This window comes from Hemiscyllium ocellatum, chromosome 44, assembly GCF_020745735.1.
Source record: "Hemiscyllium ocellatum isolate sHemOce1 chromosome 44, sHemOce1.pat.X.cur, whole genome shotgun sequence".
NCBI lineage: Eukaryota > Metazoa > Chordata > Chondrichthyes > Orectolobiformes > Hemiscylliidae > Hemiscyllium > Hemiscyllium ocellatum.
In genome coordinates, this window is record NC_083444.1 from 936,596 (window position 1) to 959,590 (window position 22,995).

At 56.4% G+C, this 22,995-nt stretch overlaps 1 protein-coding gene across 3 annotated transcripts in view; it reads left to right on the plus strand.

Moving 5' to 3' along the window:
• Positions 1-214: 214 nt before the first annotated feature.
• The window catches only part of srrt (serrate RNA effector molecule homolog (Arabidopsis)), a 53,752-nt gene continuing 30,971 nt past the window's right edge, over positions 215-22,995 (plus strand). The window contains exons 1-8 of one of the 3 annotated variants that reach the window (XM_060854507.1): positions 215-286; positions 1,363-1,502; positions 6,992-7,117; positions 7,666-7,812; positions 10,308-10,514; positions 20,621-20,790; positions 22,204-22,364; positions 22,451-22,612. In XM_060854507.1, the coding sequence (XP_060710490.1) occupies positions 1,384-1,502; positions 6,992-7,117; positions 7,666-7,812; positions 10,308-10,514; positions 20,621-20,790; positions 22,204-22,364; positions 22,451-22,612 (1,092 nt within the window). In that variant the 5' untranslated portion in view covers positions 215-286; positions 1,363-1,383. The other 2 variants (XM_060854506.1, XM_060854508.1) reach the window with 2 other exon arrangements.

Below are 22,995 nucleotides of genomic sequence, written 5' to 3' on the forward strand. Positions count from 1 at the left end.
GGAGGACCGCGGTGAGCTCCCTCTGGCGGCGGGAGGACCGCGGTGAGCTCCCCCTGGCGGCGGGAGGACCGCGGTGAGCACCCCCTGGCGGCGGGAGGACCGCGGTGAGCGCCCCCTGGCGGCGGGAGGACCGCGGTGAGCGCCCCCTGGCGGCGGGAGGACCGCGGTGAGCGCCCCCTGGCGGCGGGAGGACCGCGGTGAGCTCCCTCTGGCGGCGGGAGGACCGCGGTGTTTCTCCGGGAGAGGGTGAGGTCGGAGCGGAGTTGCCGCGCGGGCCGCAGTGTTGGTGAGTCCAGGCCTCAGGCCCAGGAGGGGAGGCCGGGCCGGGCCCGGGCCTGGGCCTGGGGTAGCTCAGGGTGTGGGGTCATCCTCGGCCTTAGAGCGCAGCCCCAGCCCCAGGGAGAGGGAGAGCCCGGGGGCCGGGGGCCTGAGGCCTAGGCCGCGGGAGGAAGGTGCTGGACCCTCTCTCCCCCTCATCCCCTCAGCCCCCTCCCCCATCCCCTCCCCTCCCATCCCCTCCCCTCCCATCCCCTCCCCCATCCCCTTCCCCCCCATATCCCCTTCCCCCCATATCCCCTTCCCCCCCATATCCCCTTCCCCCCAATATCCCCTTCCCCCCCATATCCCCTTCCCCCCATATCCCCTTCCCCCCCATATCCCCTTCCCCCCCATATCCCCTTCCCCCCCATATCCCCTTCCCCCCCCATATCCCCTTCCCCCCATATCCCCTTCCCCCCATATCCCCTTCCCCCCAAATATCCCCTTCCCCCCCATATCCCCTTCCCCCCCATATCCCCTTCCCCCCATATCCCCTTCCCCCCCCATATCCCCTTCCCCCCCCATATCCCCTTCCCCCCATATCCCCTTCCCCCCATATCCCCTTCCCCCCCATATCCCCTTCCCCCCCATATCCCCTTCCCCCCATATCCCCTTCCCCCATATCCCCTTCCCCCATATCCCCTTCCCCCCCATATCCCCTTCCCCCATATCCCCTTCCCCCCCATATCCCCTTCCCCCCCATATCCCCTTCTCCCCCATATCCCCTTCTCCCCCCCATATCCCCCCTCCCCCAGATCCCCTCCCCCCCCGCCGATCCCCTTCCCCCCCGATCCCCTCCCCCTCCCCCCCGATCCCCTCCCCCTCCCCCCCGATCCCCTCCCCCTCCCCCCCGATCCCCTCCCCCTCCCCCCCCGATCCCCTCCCCCCCCCCCCCGATCCCCTCCCCCGATCCCCTCCCCCGATCCCCTCCCCCTCCCCCCCCCATCCCCTCCCCGTGTGGGGGTATTGTATGTGAGGGGACGGCTGCTGGGTGTGGCCGAAGACCGGAGCCTAATGTTGCTTTGTTCCCTTTGGCGTTGGCAGGGCAGTGACGGGGTCAGAGCCATGGGAGACAGCGATGACGAGTACGACCGGAGGCGCCGGGATAAATTCCGTCGGGAACGGAGCGACTACGACCGTTCCCGGGAGCGAGACGACCGACGGAGAGATGATTGGAATGACAGGTTGGAGCGAGAGCGGGATCCTCCTGTGCAGTTAGCAATTGGCATGGTGCTCCAGCACTGACTGGCACACCAGAAAGATTCCACTACCTCCAGATACACCGTAGCATTTGATTTGATTTGGTTTATTGTTTTCATGCACAAAGCTACAGTGAAAAGTGTTGTTTTGTGTGTGTTAAGCAGAGGTCATACCTGGCCTGAATACATCCGGGTAACAGACGGAAATGCAGACTAGAGTGCTACAGTTACACAGAAGGTGCACAGAGAGAGATCAACTCAAATGTATGAGAGGTCTGTCCAAGAGTCTGATATTCTGCAGGTGAGAGGGGAGAGATTTCAGAGGGTCCTGAGGGACGGCGTTATCCCCCTCATTCATGGGGAGGAGGTTGGTTTGTGTGTGGAATGAACTGCCAGAGGCAGGTGGTACATCCAGGTGCAGAGACGGCATTTTTGACAGGTAAGTGGGTAGGAAAGGTTTAGAGGGATATGGACCAGGCAAATGGGACTCAGTCCGTTTGGGAAACTTGCTCAGCATAAATGAGTTGGGCCGAAGGGTCTCTTCCTGTGCTGTGTGAGGAAGTTGTTCTTGAACCTGTTTGTATGAGTTCTGAAGCTTTTGTATCTCTTCGCTGTTGGAAGCGATGATCACCAGGGTTGGCTGTTTTCCCGAGGCAGTGGGAAGGGTAGATGGAGTCAGTGGATGGAAGGTTGGTTTGTGGAATGGACAGGGCTGTGTTCACAGCCCTCTGTAACTGTGTGCCATCTGGACAGGGGCAGTTGACACACCGAGCTGTGATGGGACTGGGACAGGCTGCTTCCTGTGGGACATCAATAAAAATTGCTCAGCATCTTTGTGGCAGCTCATGGAGTCATAGAGATCTGGACTGGAGTCACTTGTGACTTCGGAGACATGGTTGTGTGTTGCTGCTGGGGGAGTCAAGGCAAGTGGCTCAGATTCCAGCGGGAAACCCAGTCCCAACGGTGAGATTCCTTTTGAAACCTGGCTTCAGCTTTGTGTGTGACCCTGTGGATTCCCCAGGAGCTGTCTGAGGGAGCAGCGCTGAGTGCTGTCAGAAATGTCGTCAGCCCCTAGAATCGAAAGAGGGATTCCTTTTCATTGGTCTGACACCATCAGCCCCAATCCCAGTTCCCTCCGTGCTGCCATGGACCCTTGTAGTTTTTCAGCTTTGCTCATAAGCCTGTACTGTGGCACTTTACCAGATAGAGTTCATGTCAACCCTGTTTGAAATCAGACCAAATGTGGGTGGCACGGTGGCACAGTGGTTAGCACTGCTGCCTCACTGCGCCAGAGACCCAGGTTCAATTCCTGCCTCAGGCAACCGTCTGAGTGGAGTTTGCACATTCTCCCCGTGTCTGCGTGGGTTTCCTCCCACAGTCCAAACATGTGCAGGTCAGGTGAATTGGCCATGCTAAATTGCCCCGTAGTGTTCGGTGAAGGGGTAAACGTAGGGGAATGGGGCTGGGTGGATTGCGCTTCGGTGGGTCGGTGTGGACTTGATGGGCCGAAGGGCTTGTTTCCACACTAATCTAAAAAATCTGGTTCATGAGGTTCAGGTCCAAGAGTAAATATTTATTTTGGCAGAACATAAGTCCTGTCCACTAGAAATTTATATTCGGTGATAACATTTTCACTGTCCAAAGTTTGGGAGAAGATTTGTAGCTCGGGTGCTTGTTGTTGTGATTCTATTCGCCGAGCTGGGAATTTGTGTTGCAGACGTTTTGTCCCCTGTCTAGGTGACATCCTCAGTGCTTGGGAGCCTCCTGTGAAGCGCTTCTGTGATCTTTCCTCCGGCATTTATAGTGGTTTGTCTCTGCCGCTTCCGGTTGTCAGTTCCAGCTGTCCGCTGCAGTGGCCGGTATATTGGGTCCAGGTCGATGTGTTTGTTAGAATATGTGGATGAGTGCCATGCCTCTAGGAATTCCCTGGCTGTTCTCTGTTTGGCCTGTCCTATAATAGTAGTGTTGTCCCAGTCGAACTCATGTTGCTTGTCATCTGCGTGTGTGGCTACTAAGGATAGCTGGTCGTGTCGTTTCGTGGCTAGTTGGTGTTCATGGATACGGGTTGTTAGCTGTCTTCCTGTTTGTCCTATGTAGTGTTTTGTGCAGTCCTTGCATGGGATTTTGTACACTACGTTGGTTTTGCTCATGCTGGGTATCGGGTCCTTTGTCCTGGTGAGTTGTTGTCTGAGAGTGGCTGTTGGTTTGTGTGCTGTTATGAGTCCTAGTGGTCGCAGCAGTCTGGCTGTCAGTTCGGAAATGCTCCTGATGGATGGGAGTGTGGTATTTTCACGGTCATTTAGAAATTGCTTTGGTGAAGGAATATCCAAGCTGGCTGACCTGGAGTCTGTCAGTGGTGTGGACTGGAGCAGGCTGTTGCTCACGGAAATCAGTCAGAGGATAGTAGCAAGAACTTACCACCCCCTGCACGTTCCCCTCCGAGCCCCTCCCCATCCCAGAGGACAAGGGGCAGCAGATACAGGGGAACCCCACAGCCTGCACGTTCCCCTCCGAGCCCCTCCCCATCCCGACTTGGGAATATATCGCCATTCCCTCAGTGTGGCTGGGTCAGAATCCTGGGATTCCCTCCCTCAGGGACATTGTGGGTCTACCCTCCAGCACATGGACTGCAGCGGGTCAAGAAGGCAGCTCACCCCCCACCTTCTCAAGGGAGGCTACTGGGGACGGGGTGATAAATGCTGCCAAAGCCTCTGACCGATGTGTGAATTTAAAACAAAGTTGTCCCCTTCAACCCCCCCCCACCCTTGTCACTACTGTACTCATGGAGAAAGCTCCTGCCTCTCCACCCTCTCTATTCCCCTCAAAATCCCCCCCTTCCTCCAGGTGCAGGGATAACAATTACTGCTGTATCCCCGCTGCCCTGAGCGGTACCTGCCTGCTGTATCCCCGCTGTCCTGAGCGGTACCTGCCTGCTGTATCCCTGCTGCCCTGAGCGGTACCTGCCTGCTGTATCCCCGCTGTCCTGAGCGGTACCTGCCTGCTGTATCCCCGCTGCCCTGAGCGGTACCTGCCTGCTGTATCCCCGCTGCCCTGAGCGGTACCTGCCTGTTGTATCCCCGCTGCCCTGAGCGGTACCTGCCTGCTGTATCCCCGCTGCCCTGAGCGGTACCTGCCAGCTGTGGGGCCTTCCTAAACATCAGTGGGCGGCACGGTGGCACAGTGGTTAGCACTGCTGCCTCACAGCGCCTGAAGACCCGGGTTCAATTCCCGACTCAGGCGACTGACTGTGTGGAGTTTGCACGTTCTCCCCGTGTCTGCGTGGGTTTCCTCCGGGTGCTCCGGTTTCCTCCCACAGTCCAAAGATGTGCGGGTCAGGTGAATTGGCCATGCTAAATTGCCCGTAGTGTTAGGTAAGGGGTAATGTAGGGGTATGGGTGGGTTTCGCTTCGGCGGGTCGGTGTGGACTTGTTGGGCCGAAGGGCCTGTTTCCACACTGTAAGTAATCTAATCTAATCCCTCTGATCCCCTGTCCTTTCTGAGTGTCCCGAGCACTCACAGTGTGTCCTCCCTTGCCCGGAGTGCATCCCCTGCTTTTCTGGACAGGGTTCCATTTGCCAGTGCCCTGCTGAGCTGCCCCGTCCATCGTTACCCTCCATAGAAACCTAAAGAACTGCTGGAAAAGCTCAGCAGGTCTGGCAGCGTCTGTGCAGAGAAATCAGAGCTAACGTTTCGGGTGCAGTGACCCTTCCTCAGACCTGGTTCACCTCACAGACACTGCCAGACCTGCTGAGCTTTTCCAGCAGTGTTTGTTTTCCCGTTGTGATCCTGCTGCATTTTACGGTGACCCTCCTCACCGGTTACCCCTTCCAGTTTAGGTCATCCACAAACTTCTCGATTATACCTCGCATCTCCTCTGCCCGATCTCGTTTCTAACTCCACACTGCCCTCTCTCCCCGGCCCGGCCCACCACCCCCCCCCCCCCCCCCCCCCACCCCCCCCCCCCCCACCCCCCCAACCCCCCCCCACCCCCCCCCACCCCACCCCACCCCACCTGTGTCCTTCTCCCCGTCCCAACTTCCCCGCACCATCCTCCCCCATCCCCATCCCCATCCCATCTCCCCTTTCCCATGTTCCCTGCTCTGGTCTGTCCCTGCCCTCCCCCCTCTCCCTTGTCTCCCCTCTCCCCTGTTGTGTGAGTGGAGTGATATAAGCTGCTGTTTCTGTGGTGTGTATGTGTGTGTGTGTGTGTACTGTGTGTGTGTGTGTATCTCTGTGTGTGTACTGTGTCTGTGTGTGTGTGTGTACTGTGTGTGTGTGTGTCTGTGTGTCTGTCTGTCTGTGTGTGTGTACTGTGTGTGTGTGTGTGTATCTGTGTGTGTGTGTGTGCTGTCTGTGTCTGTGTGTGTGTGTGTACTGTGTCTGTGTGTGTGTGTGTGTTGCTCTGTGTGTGTGTGTGTGTGTGTGTGTGTGTGTTGCTCTGTGTGTCTGTGTCTGTGTGTGTGTGTGTTTGCTCTGTGTGTGTGTGTGTGTGTGTGTTGCTGTGTGTGTGTGTGTGTGTGTGTGTGTGTGTGTTGCTCTGTGTGTGTGTGTGTGTGTTGCTGTGTGTGTGTGTGTGTGTGTGTTGCTCTGTGTGTGTGTGTTGCTCTGTCTGTGTGTGTGTGTGTGTGTTGCTCTGTGTGTGTGTGTTGCTCTGTGTGTGTGTGTGTGTGTGTGTGTGTTTGCTCTGTGTGTGTGTGTGTGTGTGTGTGTTGCTCTGTGTCTGTGTGTGTGTGTGTGTGTGTGTTGCTCTGTGTGTGTGTGTTGCTCTGTGTCTGTGTGTGTGTGTGTGTGTGTTGCTGTGTGTGTGTGTGTGTGTGTGTTGCTCTGTGTGTGTGTGTTGCTCTGTCTGTGTGTGTGTGTGTGTGTGTTGCTCTGTGTGTGTGTGTTGCTCTGTGTGTGTGTGTGTGTGTGTGTGTGTGTGTGTGTTGCTCTGTGTGTGTGTGTGTGTGTGTGTGTGTTGCTGTGTGTGTGTGTGTGTGTGTGTTGCTCTGTGTGTGTGTGTTGCTCTGTCTGTGTGTGTGTGTGTGTGTGTTGCTCTGTGTGTGTGTGTTGCTCTGTGTGTGTGTGTGTGTGTGTGTGTGTGTGTTGCTCTGTGTGTGTGTGTGTGTGTGTGTGTGTGCTCTGTGTCTGTGTGTGTGTGTGTGTGTGTGTGTGTTGCTCTGTGTGTGTGTGTTGCTGTGTCTGTGTGTGTGTGTGTGTGTGTGTGTGTGTGTGTTGCTCTGTGTGTGTGTGTGTGTGTGTGTGTGTTGCTCTGTGTCTGTGTGTGTGTGTGTGTGTGTGTGTGTGTGTGTTGCTCTGTGTGTGTGTGTGTTGCTCTGTGTGTGTGTGTGTTGCTCTGTGTCTGTGTGTGTGTGTGTGTGTGTGTGTGTGTGTGTGTGTTGCTCTGTGTGTGTGTGTGTTGCTCTGTGCTGAGCTGACCCTGTCCCAGGGTTTGGGGACCGTCACTGATGACCTTTCTCTGGTTTGACTTGCAGAGAGTGGGACCGAGGGAGAGAGCGGAGGAGCCGTGAGTACAGGGACTATGACCGAGGCCGAAGGGAGCGGTTCTCTCCCCCTCGACATGAGTTGAGCCCTCCCCAGAAGCGGGTGCGAAGGGAATGGTGAGTACTGAAGCTGCCGGGCAGGACTGTGTCCGCACCATCCATCATGGGCTGGGCACCTTCATCCATCGAGTGGCCTCAATCTCCCCATCGATTGGAAAGGAATCGAGAGCTGAGTGAGGCAGCAGCACCGAAACAGGAGATCAGGTTAACCGGCCAGGCAGGCTGGAGGGGGCTGAACGGTTGGATTTGGTTTATTGTCACGTGTACCAGTGAAATGTTTTGTTTTGCGAGCAGTAGGTAAGGACATACCGGGGGGTGGGGGGGATTCTTGGGGAGCGCGAGGCTGACAGGTGGCACTGGAGCCATTAGAGGGTCCATCATTAGTCTAATACTAGCCCGGAGGAATGGTCAGTACTCCAGCTGACCCTGATTTTAGATTCCCGAGTTAGATTGATAAATCCAGGCCCTGCCTTTGGAGCGAGCTGTGACCACTCCTCTGTCAGGATAGAATGGTGGCCGTACTGAGTCCGTCTTCCCAAAGCTGCTTGACATCTGGGTGTGGGAATCGCTGGCAATTGTGCTGATGTAATGGTTCTCTCCCTCAGGGATGACCACGTCGCTGACCCATATCACGCCGGCTATGAGATGCCATACGGCGGTGGGGGTGGTCCCAGCTACGGTCCCCCTCAGCCCTGGGGTCCCCCTGATCTGCACATGATGCAGCAACACCACGGCATACCCATCCAGGCCAGGTGAGGTTATACACGGGGCTGCTCTGCTGGGATTGGCCGCTTCCTTCTCCATTCCCAGTCGGGCTCCCTGAGCGAGCGTTGCAGTCTCTGGCCCCAGACGGCCAGGTGAACGTGTCTGTAAAGTAACCCTGTGCATGCCTGCTATTGGGGTTCTGTCTGTGGGCATGTGTCAAGGGGCATGTGTGAGTGTGTGTGAGAGAGGGAAGGTGTGTGGGTGTCTGTGTGTATGAGAGAGCGCTTGTGTGGGTGTGTGTACTGTCTGTGTGTGTACATGTGAGTGTGTCTGTGTGTGTGAATGTGTGTTTGTCTGTGTGTGTGTGTGAATGTGTATCTGTCTGAGTGTGCATGTGTGTCCGTCTGTATGTGCGTTTGAGTGTGTCTGTCTCTCTGTGCATGTGAGATTATGTCTATCTGTGTGTGTGTGAGTGTGTGTCTGTGTGAGTGTGTGTCTGTCTTTGTGTGTATCTGTCTCTGTGTGCATGTGAGATTGTGTGTGTCTGTGTGCGTGTGAGAGTGTCTGTGTGTGTGAGCGTGTATCTGTGTGTGTGTGTTTGAGAGTGTATGTGCGAGTGTGTTTCTGTGTGAGGGTGGGTGTGAGTGTGTCGGTGTGTGTGGGTGGGTGGGTGTCGGGCTGTGTGAGGGTGTGTGTGGGTGGGTGTTGGGGTGTGTGGGTGGGTGTGTGAGTGTGTCTGTGTGTGAGGGTGTCTGTGTGGGTGGGTGTTGGGGTGTGTGGGTGGGTGTCTGTGTGAGGGTGTGTGTGGGTGGGTGTCTGTGTGAGGGTGTGTGTGGGTGGGTGGGTGTCGGTGTGGGTGGGTGTCTGTGTGAGGGTGTGTGTGGGTGGGTGTCGGTGTGGGTGGGTGTCTGTGTGAGGGTGTGTGTGGGTGGGTGGGTGTCGGTGTGGGTGGGTGTCTGTGTGAGGGTGTGTGTGGGTGGGTGTCGGTGTGGGTGGGTGTCTGTGTGAGGGTGTGTGTGGGTGGGTGTTGGGATGTGTGGGTGGGTGTCTGTGTGAGGATGTGGGTGGGTGGGTGTCTGTGTGAGGGTGTCGGTGGGTGTGTGAGGGTGTGGGTGAGTGGGTGTCGGTGGGTGTGTGAGGGTGTGGGTGTCGGTGTGTGTGGGTGGGTGTCGGTGTGTGTCTGTGTGAGGGTGTGGGTGTCTGTGTGAGGGTGTGTGTGGGTGGGTGTCGGTGTGTGTCTGTGTGAGGGTGTGGGTGTCTGTGTGAGGGTGTGTGTGGGTGGGTGTCGGTGTGTGTCTGTGTGAGGGTGTGGGTGTCTGTGTGAGGGTGTGTGTGGGTGGGTGTCGGTGTGGGTGTCTGTGTGAGGGTGGGTGTCTGTGTGAGGGTGTGTGTGGGTGGGTGTCGGTGTGGGTGTCTGTGTGAGGGTGGGTGTGGGTGTCGGTGTGTGTGGGTGGGTGTCGGTGTGTGTGGGTGTGGGTGTCTGTGTGAGGGTGTGTGTGGGTGGGTGGGTGTCGGTGTGTGTGGGTGTGGGTGTCTGTGTGAGGGTGTGTGTGGGTGGGTGGGTGTCGGTGTGTGTGGGTGTGGGTGTCTGTGTGAGGGTGTGTGTGTGTGGGTGGGTGTCGGTGTGGGTGTCTGTGTGTGGGTGGGTGTCGGTGTGTGTGGGTGTGGGTGTCTGTGTGAGGGTGTGTGTGGGTGGGTGGGTGTCGGTGTGTGTGGGTGGGTGGGTGTCGGTGTGTGTGGGTGTGGGTGTCTGTGTGAGGGTGTGTGTGGGTGGGTGGGTGTCGGTGTGTGTGGGTGTGGGTGTCTGTGTGAGGGTGTGTGTGTGTGGGTGGGTGTCGGTGTGTGTCTGTGTGAGGGTGTGGGTGTCTGTGTGAGGGTGTGTGTGGGTGGGTGTCGGTGTGTGTGGGTGGGTGTCGGTGTGTGTCTGTGTGAGGGTGTGGGTGTCTGTGTGAGGGTGTGTGTGGGTGGGTGTCGGTGTGGGTGTCTGTGTGAGGGTGGGTGTCTGTGTGAGGGTGTGTGTGGGTGGGTGTCGGTGTGGGTGTCTGTGTGAGGGTGGGTGTGGGTGTCGGTGTGTGTGGGTGGGTGTCGGTGTGTGTGGGTGTGGGTGTCTGTGTGAGGGTGTGTGTGGGTGGGTGGGTGTCGGTGTGTGTGGGTGTGGGTGTCTGTGTGAGGGTGTGTGTGGGTGGGTGGGTGTCGGTGTGTGTGGGTGTGGGTGTCTGTGTGAGGGTGTGTGTGTGTGGGTGGGTGTCGGTGTGTGTGGGTGGGTGTCGGGGTGTGTGTGGGTGGGTGGGTGTGTGTGTGAGGGTGTGTGTGTGTGGGTGGGTGTCAGTGTGGGTGGGTGGGTGTGTGTGTGAGGGTGTGTGTGGGTGGTGTGGGGCTGCTGGCTGGGCCTGTATACCTTGCTGTTGGGAAGGTGGTGGTGGAGGTGATCTGCTTTGTTGGCCCCCCCCCCCCCCGCCCCCCGGCTGTGAGGCCCTCGATGGGAAGGTTGTGGTCTGGTTTTCCGGTGAAGCCCAAGGACATACTGTACCGACGCTGTTAGTGTCCCTTTTACCCCCAGGCTGGGCAATCTGCATGAGCTGGAGGTGGGTCCTCCACCCCCAGTGATGAAGACCTTCAAGGAGTTCCTGCTATCCCTCGACGACTCCGTGGATGAGACCGAGTCGGTGAAACGCTATAACGAGTACAAGATCGAATTCCGACGTCAGCAGATGCAGGACTTCTTCCTGGCTCACAAAGACGAGGAATGGTGAGGGTGCCCGTGAGAAGGCTGCTCCTTGTTTCAATTAACCAGGCATTAACTAGTGATAACGTAACCACTAATGTCACCGCTGGGAGATTGCTGCTGCTGCTTACCTGCTCGTTCCCAGCTGCCTCTTGGCTCGGTGGGAATTACAGTCTCAGAGACTGTGGCAGGGGCTGGTTCAGATCCCACACCCCGCCGTCTCAGTAACCCTCCACCAGAGAGAGAGAGAGAGAGAGAGACACCTCCCGGCTCAGTGTCACACAGGGCAACGCCCGGCCAGTGTCCCCCACTGGGACCTTCCCCCATCTTCCCTCCCCCCATCTCCCCCCTCCACCTGTCTCCCCCTGTCTTCCCCATCCACCCCCACCCTCCTCCCCCCCCCGGCCTGCTCTGGGAGTTGCCTTGTTTGTGATGGTCGGGTTACAGAGGGTCAGTGGGGAGTGATGACTCTCACTGTGTTTCAGCCCTGGTTGTCCACAGTTCCATCTCTGTCCCAACATGGTAACTCTCTCTGTGATGAGGAGATGACCCACCATGTTCTCCATTTCAGCCCCACGCCTGTTGCAGTGTAATGGCGGTGAGGTTTCTGTGTCTGTCACGACTCCTTTCTGAATAGTTGTTCCTTTTGGATTGGCTCTGCACTGGGCTATCACCGATGTACTTAGTGTCTGAGGGCCAGGGGTTGCCAGGGGCGTGTGGACCTTGTCGGTTGCTGACTGGCCTGGAGGGAGCCAGGACTCCAAACAGCTTTGTTTGAGAGCACCTGTGTACCCCTCAGAAGATTAGAGAACCCTTGAACACGTTCAGGGCCATCGCTGATGGAGTACTTTGGGGTGGGGTGGGGTGTCAGGCTCCCAGCTGCATTCCCTGCCTTGTGCTTGTGAGAGTGGCTTCTCTCAGATTCAGATCTGAGCAGGGACGGAAGGTGTGATCAGGCTGTACCCGTGCCGGGTGGGTCAGTCTGACTGGGGTGTACCGCGCCGGGTGGGTCAGTCTGACTGGGGTGTACCGTGCCGGGTGCGTCACTCTGACTGGGCTGTACCGTGCCGGGTGGGTCAGTCTGACTGGGGTGTACCGTGCCTGGTGTGCCAGTCTGGCTGGGGTGTACCGTGCCGGGTGGGTCAGTCTGACTGGGGTGTACCGTGCCGGGTGTGCCAGTCTGGCTGGGGTGTACCGTGCCTGGACAGTCAGTCTGACTGGGGTGTACCGAGCCAGGTGGGTCAGTCTGACCGGGGTGTACCGTGCCGGGTGGGTCAGTCTGACTGGGGTGTACCGCGCCGGGTGGGTCAGTCTGACTGGGGTGTACCGTGCCGGGTGTGTCAGTCTGACTGGGGTGGACCGTGCCGGGACAGTCAGTCTGACTGGGGTGTACCGTGCCGGGTGGGTCAGTCTGACTGGAGTGTACCGTGCCGGGTGCGTCACTCTGACTGGGGTGTACCGAGCCGGGTGGGTCAGTCTGACCGGGGTGTACCGTGCCGGGTGGGTCAGTCTGACCGGGGTGTACCGCGCCGGGTGGGTCAGTCTGACCGGGGTGTACCGTGCCGGGTGGGTCAGTCTTACTGGGGTGTACCGTGCCGGGTGTGTCAGTCTGACTGGGCTGTACTGTGCAAGGTGTGTCAGTCTGACTGGGGTGTACCGTGCCGGGTGTGTCAGTCTGACTGGGGTGTACCGTGCCGGGTGCGTCACTCTGACTGGGGTGTACCGCGCCGGGTGGGTCAGTCTGACCGGGGTGTACCGCGCCGGGTGGGTCACTCTGACCGGGGTGTACCGTGCCGGGTGTGTCAGTCTGACCGGGGTGTACCGTGCCGGGACAGTCAGTCTGACCGGGGTGTACCGTGCCGGGTGTGTCAGTCTGACTGGGGTGTACCGTGCCGGGACAGTCAGTCTGACTGGGGGGTACCATGCCGGGTGTGTCAGTCTGACTGGGGTGTAACGTGCCGGGTGGGTCAGTCTGACTGGGGTGTACCGCGCCGGGTGGGTCAGTCTGACTGGGGTGTACCGCGCCGGGTGGGTCAGTCTGACTGGGGTGTACCGCGCCGGGTGGTTCAGTCTGACTGGGGTGTACCGCGCCGGGTGGGTCAGTCTGACTGGGGTGTACCGCGCCGGGTGGTTCAGTCTGACTGGGGTGTACCGTGCCGGGTGGGTCAGTCTTACTGGGGTGTACCGTGCCGGGTGGGTCAGTCTGACTGGGGTGTACCGTGCCGGGACAGTCAGTCTGACTGGGGTGTACCATGCCGGGTGGGTCAGTCTGACTGGGGTGTACCGCGCCGGGTGTGTCAGTCTGACTGGGGTGTACCGTTCCGGGACAGTCAGTCTGACCGGGGTGTACCGCGCCGGGTGGGTCAGTCTGACCGGGGTGTACCGCGCCGGGTGGTTCAGTCTGACTGGGGTGTACCGCGCCGGGTGGTTCAGTCTGACTGGGGTGTACCGCGCCGGGTGGTTCAGTCTGACTGGGGTGTACCGTGCCGGGTGGGTCAGTCTTACTGGGGTGTACCGTGCCGGGTGGGTCAGTCTGACTGGGGTGTACCGTGCCGGGACAGTCAGTCTGACTGGGCTGTACCGTTCAAGGTGTGTCAGTCTGACTGGGGTGTACCGTGCCGGGTGTGTCAGTCTGACTGGGGTGTACCGTTCCGGGACAGTCAGTCTGACCGGGGTGTACCGCGCCGGGTGGGTCAGTCTGACCGGGGTGTACCGCGCCGGGTGGGTCAGTCTGACCGGGGTGTACCATGCCGGGACAGTCAGTCTGACCGGGGTGTACCATGCCGGGTGGGTCAGTCTGACTGGGGTGTACCGCGCCGGGTGGGTCAGTCTGACTGGGGTGTACCGCGCCGGGTGGGTCAGTCTGACTGGGGTGTACCGCGCCGGGTGGGTCAGTCTGACTGGGGTGTACCGCGCCTGGTGGGTCAGTCTGACTGGGGTGTACCGTGCCGGGTGGGTCAGTCTGACTGGGCTGTACCGTGCAAGGTGTGTCAGTCTGACTGGGGTGTACCGTGCCGGGTGTGTCAGTCTGACTGGGGTGTACCGTTCCGGGACAGTCAGTCTGACCGGGGTGTACCGCGCCGGGTGGGTCAGTCTGACCGGGGTGTACCGCGCCGGGTGGGTCAGTCTGACCGGGGTGTACCGCGCCGGGTGTGTCAGTCTGACCGGGGTGTACCGCGCCGGGTGGGTCAGTCTGACCGGGGTGTACCGTGCCGGGTGGGTCAGTCTTACTGGGGTGTACCGTGCCGGGTGGGTCAGTCTGACCGGGGTGTACCGCGCCGGGTGGGTCAGTCTGACCGGGGTGTACCGCGCCGGGTGGGTCAGTCTGACTGGGGTGTACCGCGCCGGGTGGGTCAGTCTGACTGGGGTGTACCGCGCCTGGTGGGTCAGTCTGACTGGGGTGTACCGTGCCGGGTGGGTCAGTCTGACTGGGCTGTACCGTGCAAGGTGTGTCAGTCTGACTGGGGTGTACCGTGCCGGGTGTGTCAGTCTGACTGGGGTGTACCGTTCCGGGACAGTCAGTCTGACCGGGGTGTACCGCGCCGGGTGGGTCAGTCTGACCGGGGTGTACCGCGCCGGGTGGGTCAGTCTGACCGGGGTGTACCGCGCCGGGTGTGTCAGTCTGACCGGGGTGTACCGCGCCGGGTGGGTCAGTCTGACCGGGGTGTACCGTGCCGGGTGGGTCAGTCTTACTGGGGTGTACCGTGCCGGGTGGGTCAGTCTGACCGGGGTGTACCGCGCCGGGTGGGTCAGTCTGACCGGGGTGTACCGTGCCGGGTGGGTCAGTCTTACTGGGGTGTACCGTGCCGGGTGGGTCAGTCTGACTGGGGTGTACCGTGCCGGGTGGTTCAGTCTGACTGGGGTGTACCGTGCCGGGTGGGTCAGTCTTACTGGGGTGTACCGTGCCGGGTGGGTCAGTCTGACTGGGGTGTACCGTGCCAGGTGGGTCAGTCTGACCGGGGTGTACCGTGCCGGGTGGGTCAGTCTGACCGGGGTGTACCGCGCCGGGTGGGTCAGTCTGACCGGGGTGTGCCGCGCCGGGTGTGTCAGTCTGACCGGGGTGTACCGCGCCGGGTGGGTCAGTCTGACCGGGGTGTACCGCGCCGGGTGTGTCCGTCTGACCGGGGTGTACCGCGCCGGGTGTGTCCGTCTGACTGGGGTGTACCGCGCCGGGTGTGTCCGTCTGACTCGGGTGTACCGCGCCGGGTGTGTCCGTCTGACTGCGGTGTACCGCGCCGGGTGTGTCCGTCTGACCGGGGTGTACCGCGCCGGGTGGGTCAGTCTGACTGGGGTGTACCGTGCCGGGTGGGTCAGTCTGACTGGGGTGTACCGCGCCGGGTGTGTCCGTCTGACTGGGGTGTACCGCGCCGGGTGGGTCAGTCTGACTGGGCTGTTAGTTTTTGGTCATGCTGCCTGTATCCAGGTGAAACGTCTGTTTGTATTCCCGGAAGGGAGGTGTGTAATGAAATCCTGTCCGTGCGGGAAGCTGTCAGTATTGTCTGTTGGGTGTGTCAGTCTGACTGGGGTGTACCGCGCCGGATGTGACAGGATATTCCTGTCAGTGTTAGAGAGCAAAGGGAACTCATTCAGCCCCTCGGGTCGCTACCCCAGTGACCTGTCCCTTAGCTCCATATCCCGCAACGTCTTTCCGTGGGAAAAATCTGTTGATCTCACATCCAAAATGAGAAATTGGGCTGCTCTGTTACCTCCTTTGTGGCTGCGAATCTCCACCCTCTGATCTGAAAAGGTGTTGGGATTTCTGTCCGGGATTGTCAGCCTCTGATATGAGGTTTGTTTTCCTCCCTGTCAGTGGAACCGGGTTTTTCCTTCACTCCCACTCTCTTCCTTCCCTTCGCTCTCCCACCATCACGTTCCAAAAAGCCTCAGTCACCTTCTCCCCAGCAGGGGGAAGCCTTCCCCAGGGCACGTTGTCTTTCCTTCTGACCTGATGGTGGGTTTTGCTTTGATCATGTTGGACAGTGTTCATGAAGACACTGAGCCCTGTGCCCAGTTGCACCTTGGTATGAAGGAGTGACCCATGGAGCCTATCAGTTCGCCCAGCAGCTGCACGTCTCCATCGGCAGGTCCCTCCCCCAGAGCCAGCGATAGCCTCCAGGGGCAGAGTCACTGTGACTGTGAGAATGGCCGGAGAGTCTATTACACCCTTTCCTAAGGGTAGGGTCACCCCCATTGTACCCCGGGGCAAACCGAGATCAGCCAGAACTCCCACTCCCCACCTCCTACCTCGGGAATCAGGCAGGGATGGAGGGTCTGTGAGGGGGAGGGGACGTCTGTGAGGGAGGAGGGGACGGGGGAGGGAATGTGTGAGGGAGGGGATGTGTACGGTAGGGACAGTGGGAGTGTATGAGGGAGGGATGGAGGGAGTGTCTGGGAGGGAAGGAGTGTGTGAGGGAGAGAGGGTGTGTGTGAGGGAGGGAGGTTGAGAGCCTCTGTGGGAGGGAGGGAGTGTGGGAGGGAGGGAGGGAGGTTGAGAGTGTCTCTGTGAGGGAGTGTGAGAGGAAGGGAGGTTGAGACTGTCTGTGTGAGGGGGGGACGGCTGGAGGGAGTGTGTAAGGGGGGGACGGCTGGAGGGAGTGTGTGAGAGAAGCTTCAATGTCGGGAGAAATTCAGAGGAATCTGATACCAACTCGGCGTCTATCGATGCCGTACAGTAATGATGGAATCTTAAACTGTGGCAATTAGACAAACATTTGCAAACTGCTCACACATTGTTCTCTGTCTCGCTGTCTGTCTTTCTGCGTCTCTCCCTCTCTCTCTCTCTCTCTCTCTCTCTCTCTGTCTCTCGGCTATTTTGTTCCATTTGCTCATTGATTCAGGTAAAGTAGTGATTCTGCAGTGGGGTGTCTCCCTCTTCACTGAGCTGTCAAAATGGAGGGGAAGGTATCGCTGTGAACTAACCTCTTAATTTTTTGTCCTTTTGTTATCTGGAGTTTGTAGTTTTTTTTTGTTTGTACAATGTTAATTCTGACACCTTTCTTCCCCCCCTTCGAAAACAAGGTGCAGGAGAGCAAATCTGAAGCAAATCCTGGCACGCTGCAATGGAAACCTTTGTCCTCAGACCAGCTAGTTAGCCACACACTGCGCACAATGCAGTGTCTAGTAATCCCAAAGTATTAGTTGTTAGTTAGTGAGGAACAAAAATCCCTGGTAATGAAACGAGTCTACAAAACGCCCGCTCGCACACTTGAGATTCTTCAAGATGACTTCGACATCTAAGTATTATGATTTTATCCGTACGTAAGCTGCCAAAACAATTCTTGAAGTAAAAAAAGGTTTTAAAAAAAAAGCAAAATTAATTTGGTGATTTGTTCATTGTTCGTTTGGTAGGAATTTCTTTCTCTCTTAACTGATGTCTGTTGATTCTGTTTGGGATTTTCCTGAGGAGATGAACTAAGCAAGGCAGGAATTCTGTCAACCACTGAACCCCCAAAGGTTCTTCAAGAACCAGCTGTGATACTGGGGACTGCTGGGACCCAGAAGCTCATCCTTGTCCCCTTTCTCAACCAGGTCAGTCCCTCCTCAGGGGCTGACTGCTGCAGGCTCGCTGGTGATGGGTGCCATCCTGATAACTCACTGGGATGCAAGAAAGACTGATGTAGAGGCACTGCCAGCCCCTCTCGCTGGGCACCTCAACCATACGGACCCTTAGCAACAGCAGCCTGCCACCCAAACCCTCCAGCCTGCCCATTTGGATCATGGCTAGTCTGTGCTCAACCTTCCTCGACTGACCCTGCTTCCTTAACGCTGATCAAATACAGCTCCGTGCCAGCTTTGAATCGTGAGCCCGCCCCCTCCCAAAGGAACCTTGGCATTTTGATGAGAGAGTTTGAAATTGCCACTTGTGTTTGTGTGATCCCTGACACCAGCTTAGCACTTGGCTGTTAGCGCAGGTTAGTGTGACACCAGCTCAGCACTTGACTGTTAGCGCAGGTTAGTGTGACACCAGCTCAGCACTTGACTGTTAGCGCAGGTTAGTGTGACACCAGCTCAGCACTTGGCTGTTAGCGCAGGTTAGTGTGACACCAGCTCAGCACTTGACTGTTAGCGCAGGTTAGTGTGACACCAGCTCAGCACTTGACTGTTAGCGCAGGTTAGTGTGACACCAGCTCAGCACTTGGCTGTTAGCGCAGGTTAGTGTGACACCAGCTCAGCACTTGACTGTTAGCGCAGGTTAGTGTGACACCAGCTCAGCACTTGACTGTTAGCGCAGGTTAGTGTGACACCAGCTCAGCACTTGACTGTTAGCGCAGGTTAGTGTGACACCAGCTCAGCACTTGGCTGTTAGCACAGGTTAGTGTGACACCAGCTCAGCACTTGACTGTTAGCGCAGGTTAGTGTGACACCAGCTCAGCACTTGACTGTTAGCGCAGGTTAGTGTGACACCAGCTCAGCACTTGACTGTTAGCACAGGTTAGTGTGACACCAGCTCAGCACTTGACTGTTAGCGCAGGTTAGTGTGACACCAGCTCAGCACTTGACTGTTAGCGCAGGTTAGTGTGACACCAGCTCAGCACTTGACTGTTAGCGCAGGTTAGTGTGAACTGTTTGGGAGGGTTTTTGGGCTGTGAAAGGTGAGGGGAAATCCGGTGTGTTCTTTGACGAGGTAACTCATGCTGTGGTTACAGGGGAGCTAGTGATGTACAGATTTCCAGGAGACGTTGGTAATAGATTCATACAATCCCTGCAGTGTAGAAACAGGCTTTTCGGCCCAACAAGTCCATACCGACCCTCTGAAGGGTAACCCAGCCAGACCCATTCCCCTACCTTATTTTTCTTTATTTACCCCTGACCAATGCAGCTAATCTCCACATCCCTGAACACTGTGGGACAATTTAGCATGGCCAACCCATCCTAGCTTGCACATAGTCATAGAGATGTACAGCACGGAAACAGACCCTTCAGTCCAACCTGTCCATCCTGACCAGATATCCCAACCCAATCTAGTCCCACCTGCCAGCACCCGGCCCATATCCCTCCAAACCCTTCCTATTCATTTATCCATCCAGATGCCTGTTAACAGTTGCAGTTGTACCAGCCTCCACCACCATCTTTGTGATTGTGGGAGGAAACCGGAGCAAACCCATGCAGACACGGGGAGAACATGCAAACTCCACACAGACAGTCACTCAAGGGTGGAATCGAACCCGGGTCCCTGGTGCTGGGAGGCAGCAGTGCTAACCACCGGCCCTATGTGCCACATCAGAGGTTGTTGTGGGAACTAAAAGCTCATGGTGTAAGGGTGAGGGGTTAACATTTTAGAATCAATACAAGATCAGCAAAGTAAGAGCAAGCAGAGAGTAGGCGTGAATTCATCTTTCTTGGGTTGACAAGATGTGGGAGACGAACAAGCAAGTATAATGTGTGAATGGAGAGACAGAGAGAGAGCAGAGCCCTGAGCGAGTGCAGTGCCTCTGTGGCCTGCTACATGGATGACAGAGGTTAGTGCACAGCAACAGCACGTACTGAGGAATGCTCGCAGGATAGTGCCATTTATTGTGAGGTTATGTTTCCATGACACATACTGTACGTTCCTGGGTGAAGGGTGTAAGTGCATTGGAAGCAGTTCAGAGGAGGTTTACCAGATGAGTACCGAGGGAGGAATATCTCCTGAGGAGAGGCTGGGTTTGTTCAGAACAGACGAAGGTGAATTGATTGGAACATAATATCTGGGGGTGTGGGGGAATGATGTTGGGTTAGATGTGGAGCAGATGTTTCCTTTGGTGGATGAATCTAGGGGTCACTGGTTAAAAATAAACAGTCCACCCATTAAAGACAAAATTACAGGGAGTATTTTTGTCAGGGTGTTGAGACTTTCTCTTCCTCAAAGGCACTCACTCTCACTCAGAGACACACACTCTCACTCAGACACACACTCTCACTCAGACACACACTCTCACTCAGACACACTCTCTCACTCAGACACACTCTCTCACTCAGACACACTCACTCTCTCTCACTCAGACTCACTGTCTCTCACTCAGACACGCTCTCTCTCTCACTCAGACACACACACTCTCTCTCTCAGACACACTCACTCTCACTCAGACACATTCTCTCACTCACTCAGACACACTCACACTCTCTCACTCAGACACTCATACTCACTCAGACACACTCTCTCTCACTCAGACACACTCTCTCACTCAGACACACTCTCTCACTCAGACACACTCTCTCTCACTCAGACACACTCTCTCTCTCAGACACACTCACTCTCACTCAGACACACTCTCTCACTCAGACTCTCACTCAGACACACTCACACTCTCTCACTCAGACTCACTCTCTCTCACTCAGACTCACACTCTCTCACTCAGACTCACACTCTCTCACTCAGACTCACACTCTCTCACTCAGACACACACATACATATCTCATGCATGCTCACACACATACGCACGCTCACATTCACTCTCTCTCTCTTCTTCCACACCCTTTTTCCCTCCCTCTCTCTCCCACATTTTCCAAGCAGAGGTGGACAGTTCTTGGTAAGCGAGGAAGAGTTCACGGTTAATGAGGCTAGGCCGGAATGTAGATTTGAATTACCATCAGGACATGATCATATTGAATAGCAGGACAGGCTCAAAGGGCCTACTCTGCATCGAACTTGGATGTTTGTAAGCTCACTTTGCCCAGCCCCAGAGATATTCCGTACTTCCTGACCTCCATTTCCCAGGTGAGCCATTCCCTGCTCCTGGCTTCCTGTGTATTTGGAAAAGCGCAGGCTGTGTGCTGTGATTGTGCAGGAGCTGGTGAGGGTGTGGGGTGCTTTGTGAGTGTAGGGAGAGACAGTCCCATCAAGGTGTGTGGGAAATGCCTCCTGACCAAGGGTGAGACACGCACTGAGCCTGAGAAACTGTCCAGCCCCCGTTCAACTCCAACCAATCTGGGGGTAACAAGCATGTCATTTAATGCTGTTACAACAGGGGCCAAGATGGGAAGCCCTCAAACTGCAGACCGTGTTTGAGCAGTTGTTCTGCCTTGTTTAATCATTTCCCCCTCCCTCTAGTAAATCATTTGCTGCATGTTTTCTTGCGAACTTACTGCAAGATGGCTCCGTGCTCCACGCTCTGGTGTGTACTCACTGCTGTTTGTCTCTCTGTTTGAAGGTTCCGCTCAAAGTATCACCCAGATGAAGCTGGGAAACGGAAACAAGAGGCTGACTACGGCCTCCGCACACGCCTCAGTGTGTACTGTTACCTGATGGAGCACAGCTGGTTCGAAGGCCTTTCACTTGACATTGATAAAGCCAACATCATCATGAAGGCTTTAGACGCTGGTAATGGCTCACTCCAATCTTGCAGGCTTTCTCTCTCCACCATCTCACCTCCATTTTCAGTCGGGACTCCCAGTGGAAGTGAGGTGGTGTAAAGGTGCTATAGAAATGAAATTGCTTATTGACAGCTTATCCAGACAGATGATATTCGTGATTGTGAGGGATGTTTACAGTGGGTGGGACAGCGTGCTTGCAATATACACCTCACTCTCAGATGCTCTCACATTCATTATACACTCACAGACACTCTTTCTCGCATGCACTTATTCTATCTCTCTCACAGACACATATGCACACTGTCTCTCTCTCACACACACACACTGTCTGACACATGCATGCAGACACATTCACTCACTTTCTCTCACACAGACACATTCACTCAATCTCTTTCTCAGACAGATTCACCTATACATATAGGCACATTCACTCACACTCATTCTCTCTCGCTCTCACGGGCGCACACACACACAATCTCTCACACACACTGTCTCCCTCTCTCACTCACACACACTGGCACACACAGACACACACACACTCGCTCTCTCTCTCTCACACACAAGCACTCACACACACACACGCTCAGACACACACACACTCTCTCGTTCTCTTTCTCACACAGACACACTTGCGCTCTCTCTCTCTCTCTCACACACACACACACACACACACAAACTCTCTCTCACACACACAGACACATTCTCTCTCTCTCTCTCTCTCTCTCTCTCTCACACACACACACACACACACACACTGACACACACAGACACATTCTCTCTCTCTCTCTCTCTCTCTCACAGACACTCTCTCTCTCACACACACACACACATACACACTGACTCACACACAGACACATACTCTCTCTCTCTCTCCCTCTCTTTCTAACACCCACTCTTTCTGATGCACACACATACACACTGACTCACACACAGACACATACTCTCTCTCTCTCTCTCTCACACAGACACACTTGCGCTCTCTCTCTCTCACACACACACACTCTCTCTCACACACACAGACACATTCTCTCTCTCACACACACACACACACACATACACACTGACTCACACACAGACACATACTCTCTCTCTCTCTCCCTCTCTTTCTAACACCCACTCTTTCTGATGCACACACATACACACTGACTCACACACAGACACATACTCTCTCTCTCTCTCTCTCACACAGACACACTTGCACTCTCTCTCTCTCACACACACACACTCTCTCTCACACACACAGACACATTCTCTCTCTCACACACACACACGCATACACACTGACTCACACACAGACACATACTCTCTCTCTCTCTCTCCCTCTCTTTCTAACACCCACTCTTTCTGATGGACACACACAAACCCCATGTCCCAGTCATGGTCACTTTCAAACATCTCTTTGCTTTCCCCTACCTGGCAGCTGTCATAAAGATGGAGGGTGGAACGGAAAATGACGTGAAAATTCTAGAGCTGGAGGATGAAGAGGAAAAGGCAGAAAAATCCGAACCTGGGAAGAAGGAAGAAGGGAGGCTCGTGGATAGTGACAAGAAAGTGGTGGAAAAGGAAGACGCCAGCAAAAAGGTGATGGTGGTTTGGTCCTTACTGGGGGCTGGCTGGTAGATTGGGTATAAAATACCTTGTGTAACCTGATTACCGTCCCTCCCCAGGCAGAAACCAGTCCGCCAGCCGAGGAGGAGAAGAAGGACAAGGAAGATGGTAAATTGAAAGAGTCGCCCGGGCAAGAGGAGGAGGAGAAGGGTGAAGAGGGGGAAGAGAAGGATGACGCTGATCAGTCTCAGGTTGTGAAGGAGAGCCCAGTCTCAGTCAAAGTGAGTTTTCCTTTAATTACTGCGGGTTGGATGAGCGTGCTGCTCTTGCTCTCGTGCAGAGTGTGTGGGAGGTTGGGGCGGGGAGCAGGGTTGGGGAGGGATTCCATTGAGGGCTAAGAAAACCCCTGGCCCGAGTCGACCCGGGTGACCCGCATGCGGAGAGTTCTTTGGGATCTCCTGCTTGCCTCGTGCCGTCTGGTGGAATCTTGTCGGTGTGTTTCGGTTAGGATCCTGGTGAGGATCCTGGGGATTTCCAGGCCAGCCGGGTGCTGACCCAGCTCGTCAGGCAAACCCCCGGTCGCCATGTTTTGGCACTGCATCTCCGCTCCTGGTGAATACCGCTGCCAGAATCGTCCTCATCTCTGCTCTGACGGGATCAATCG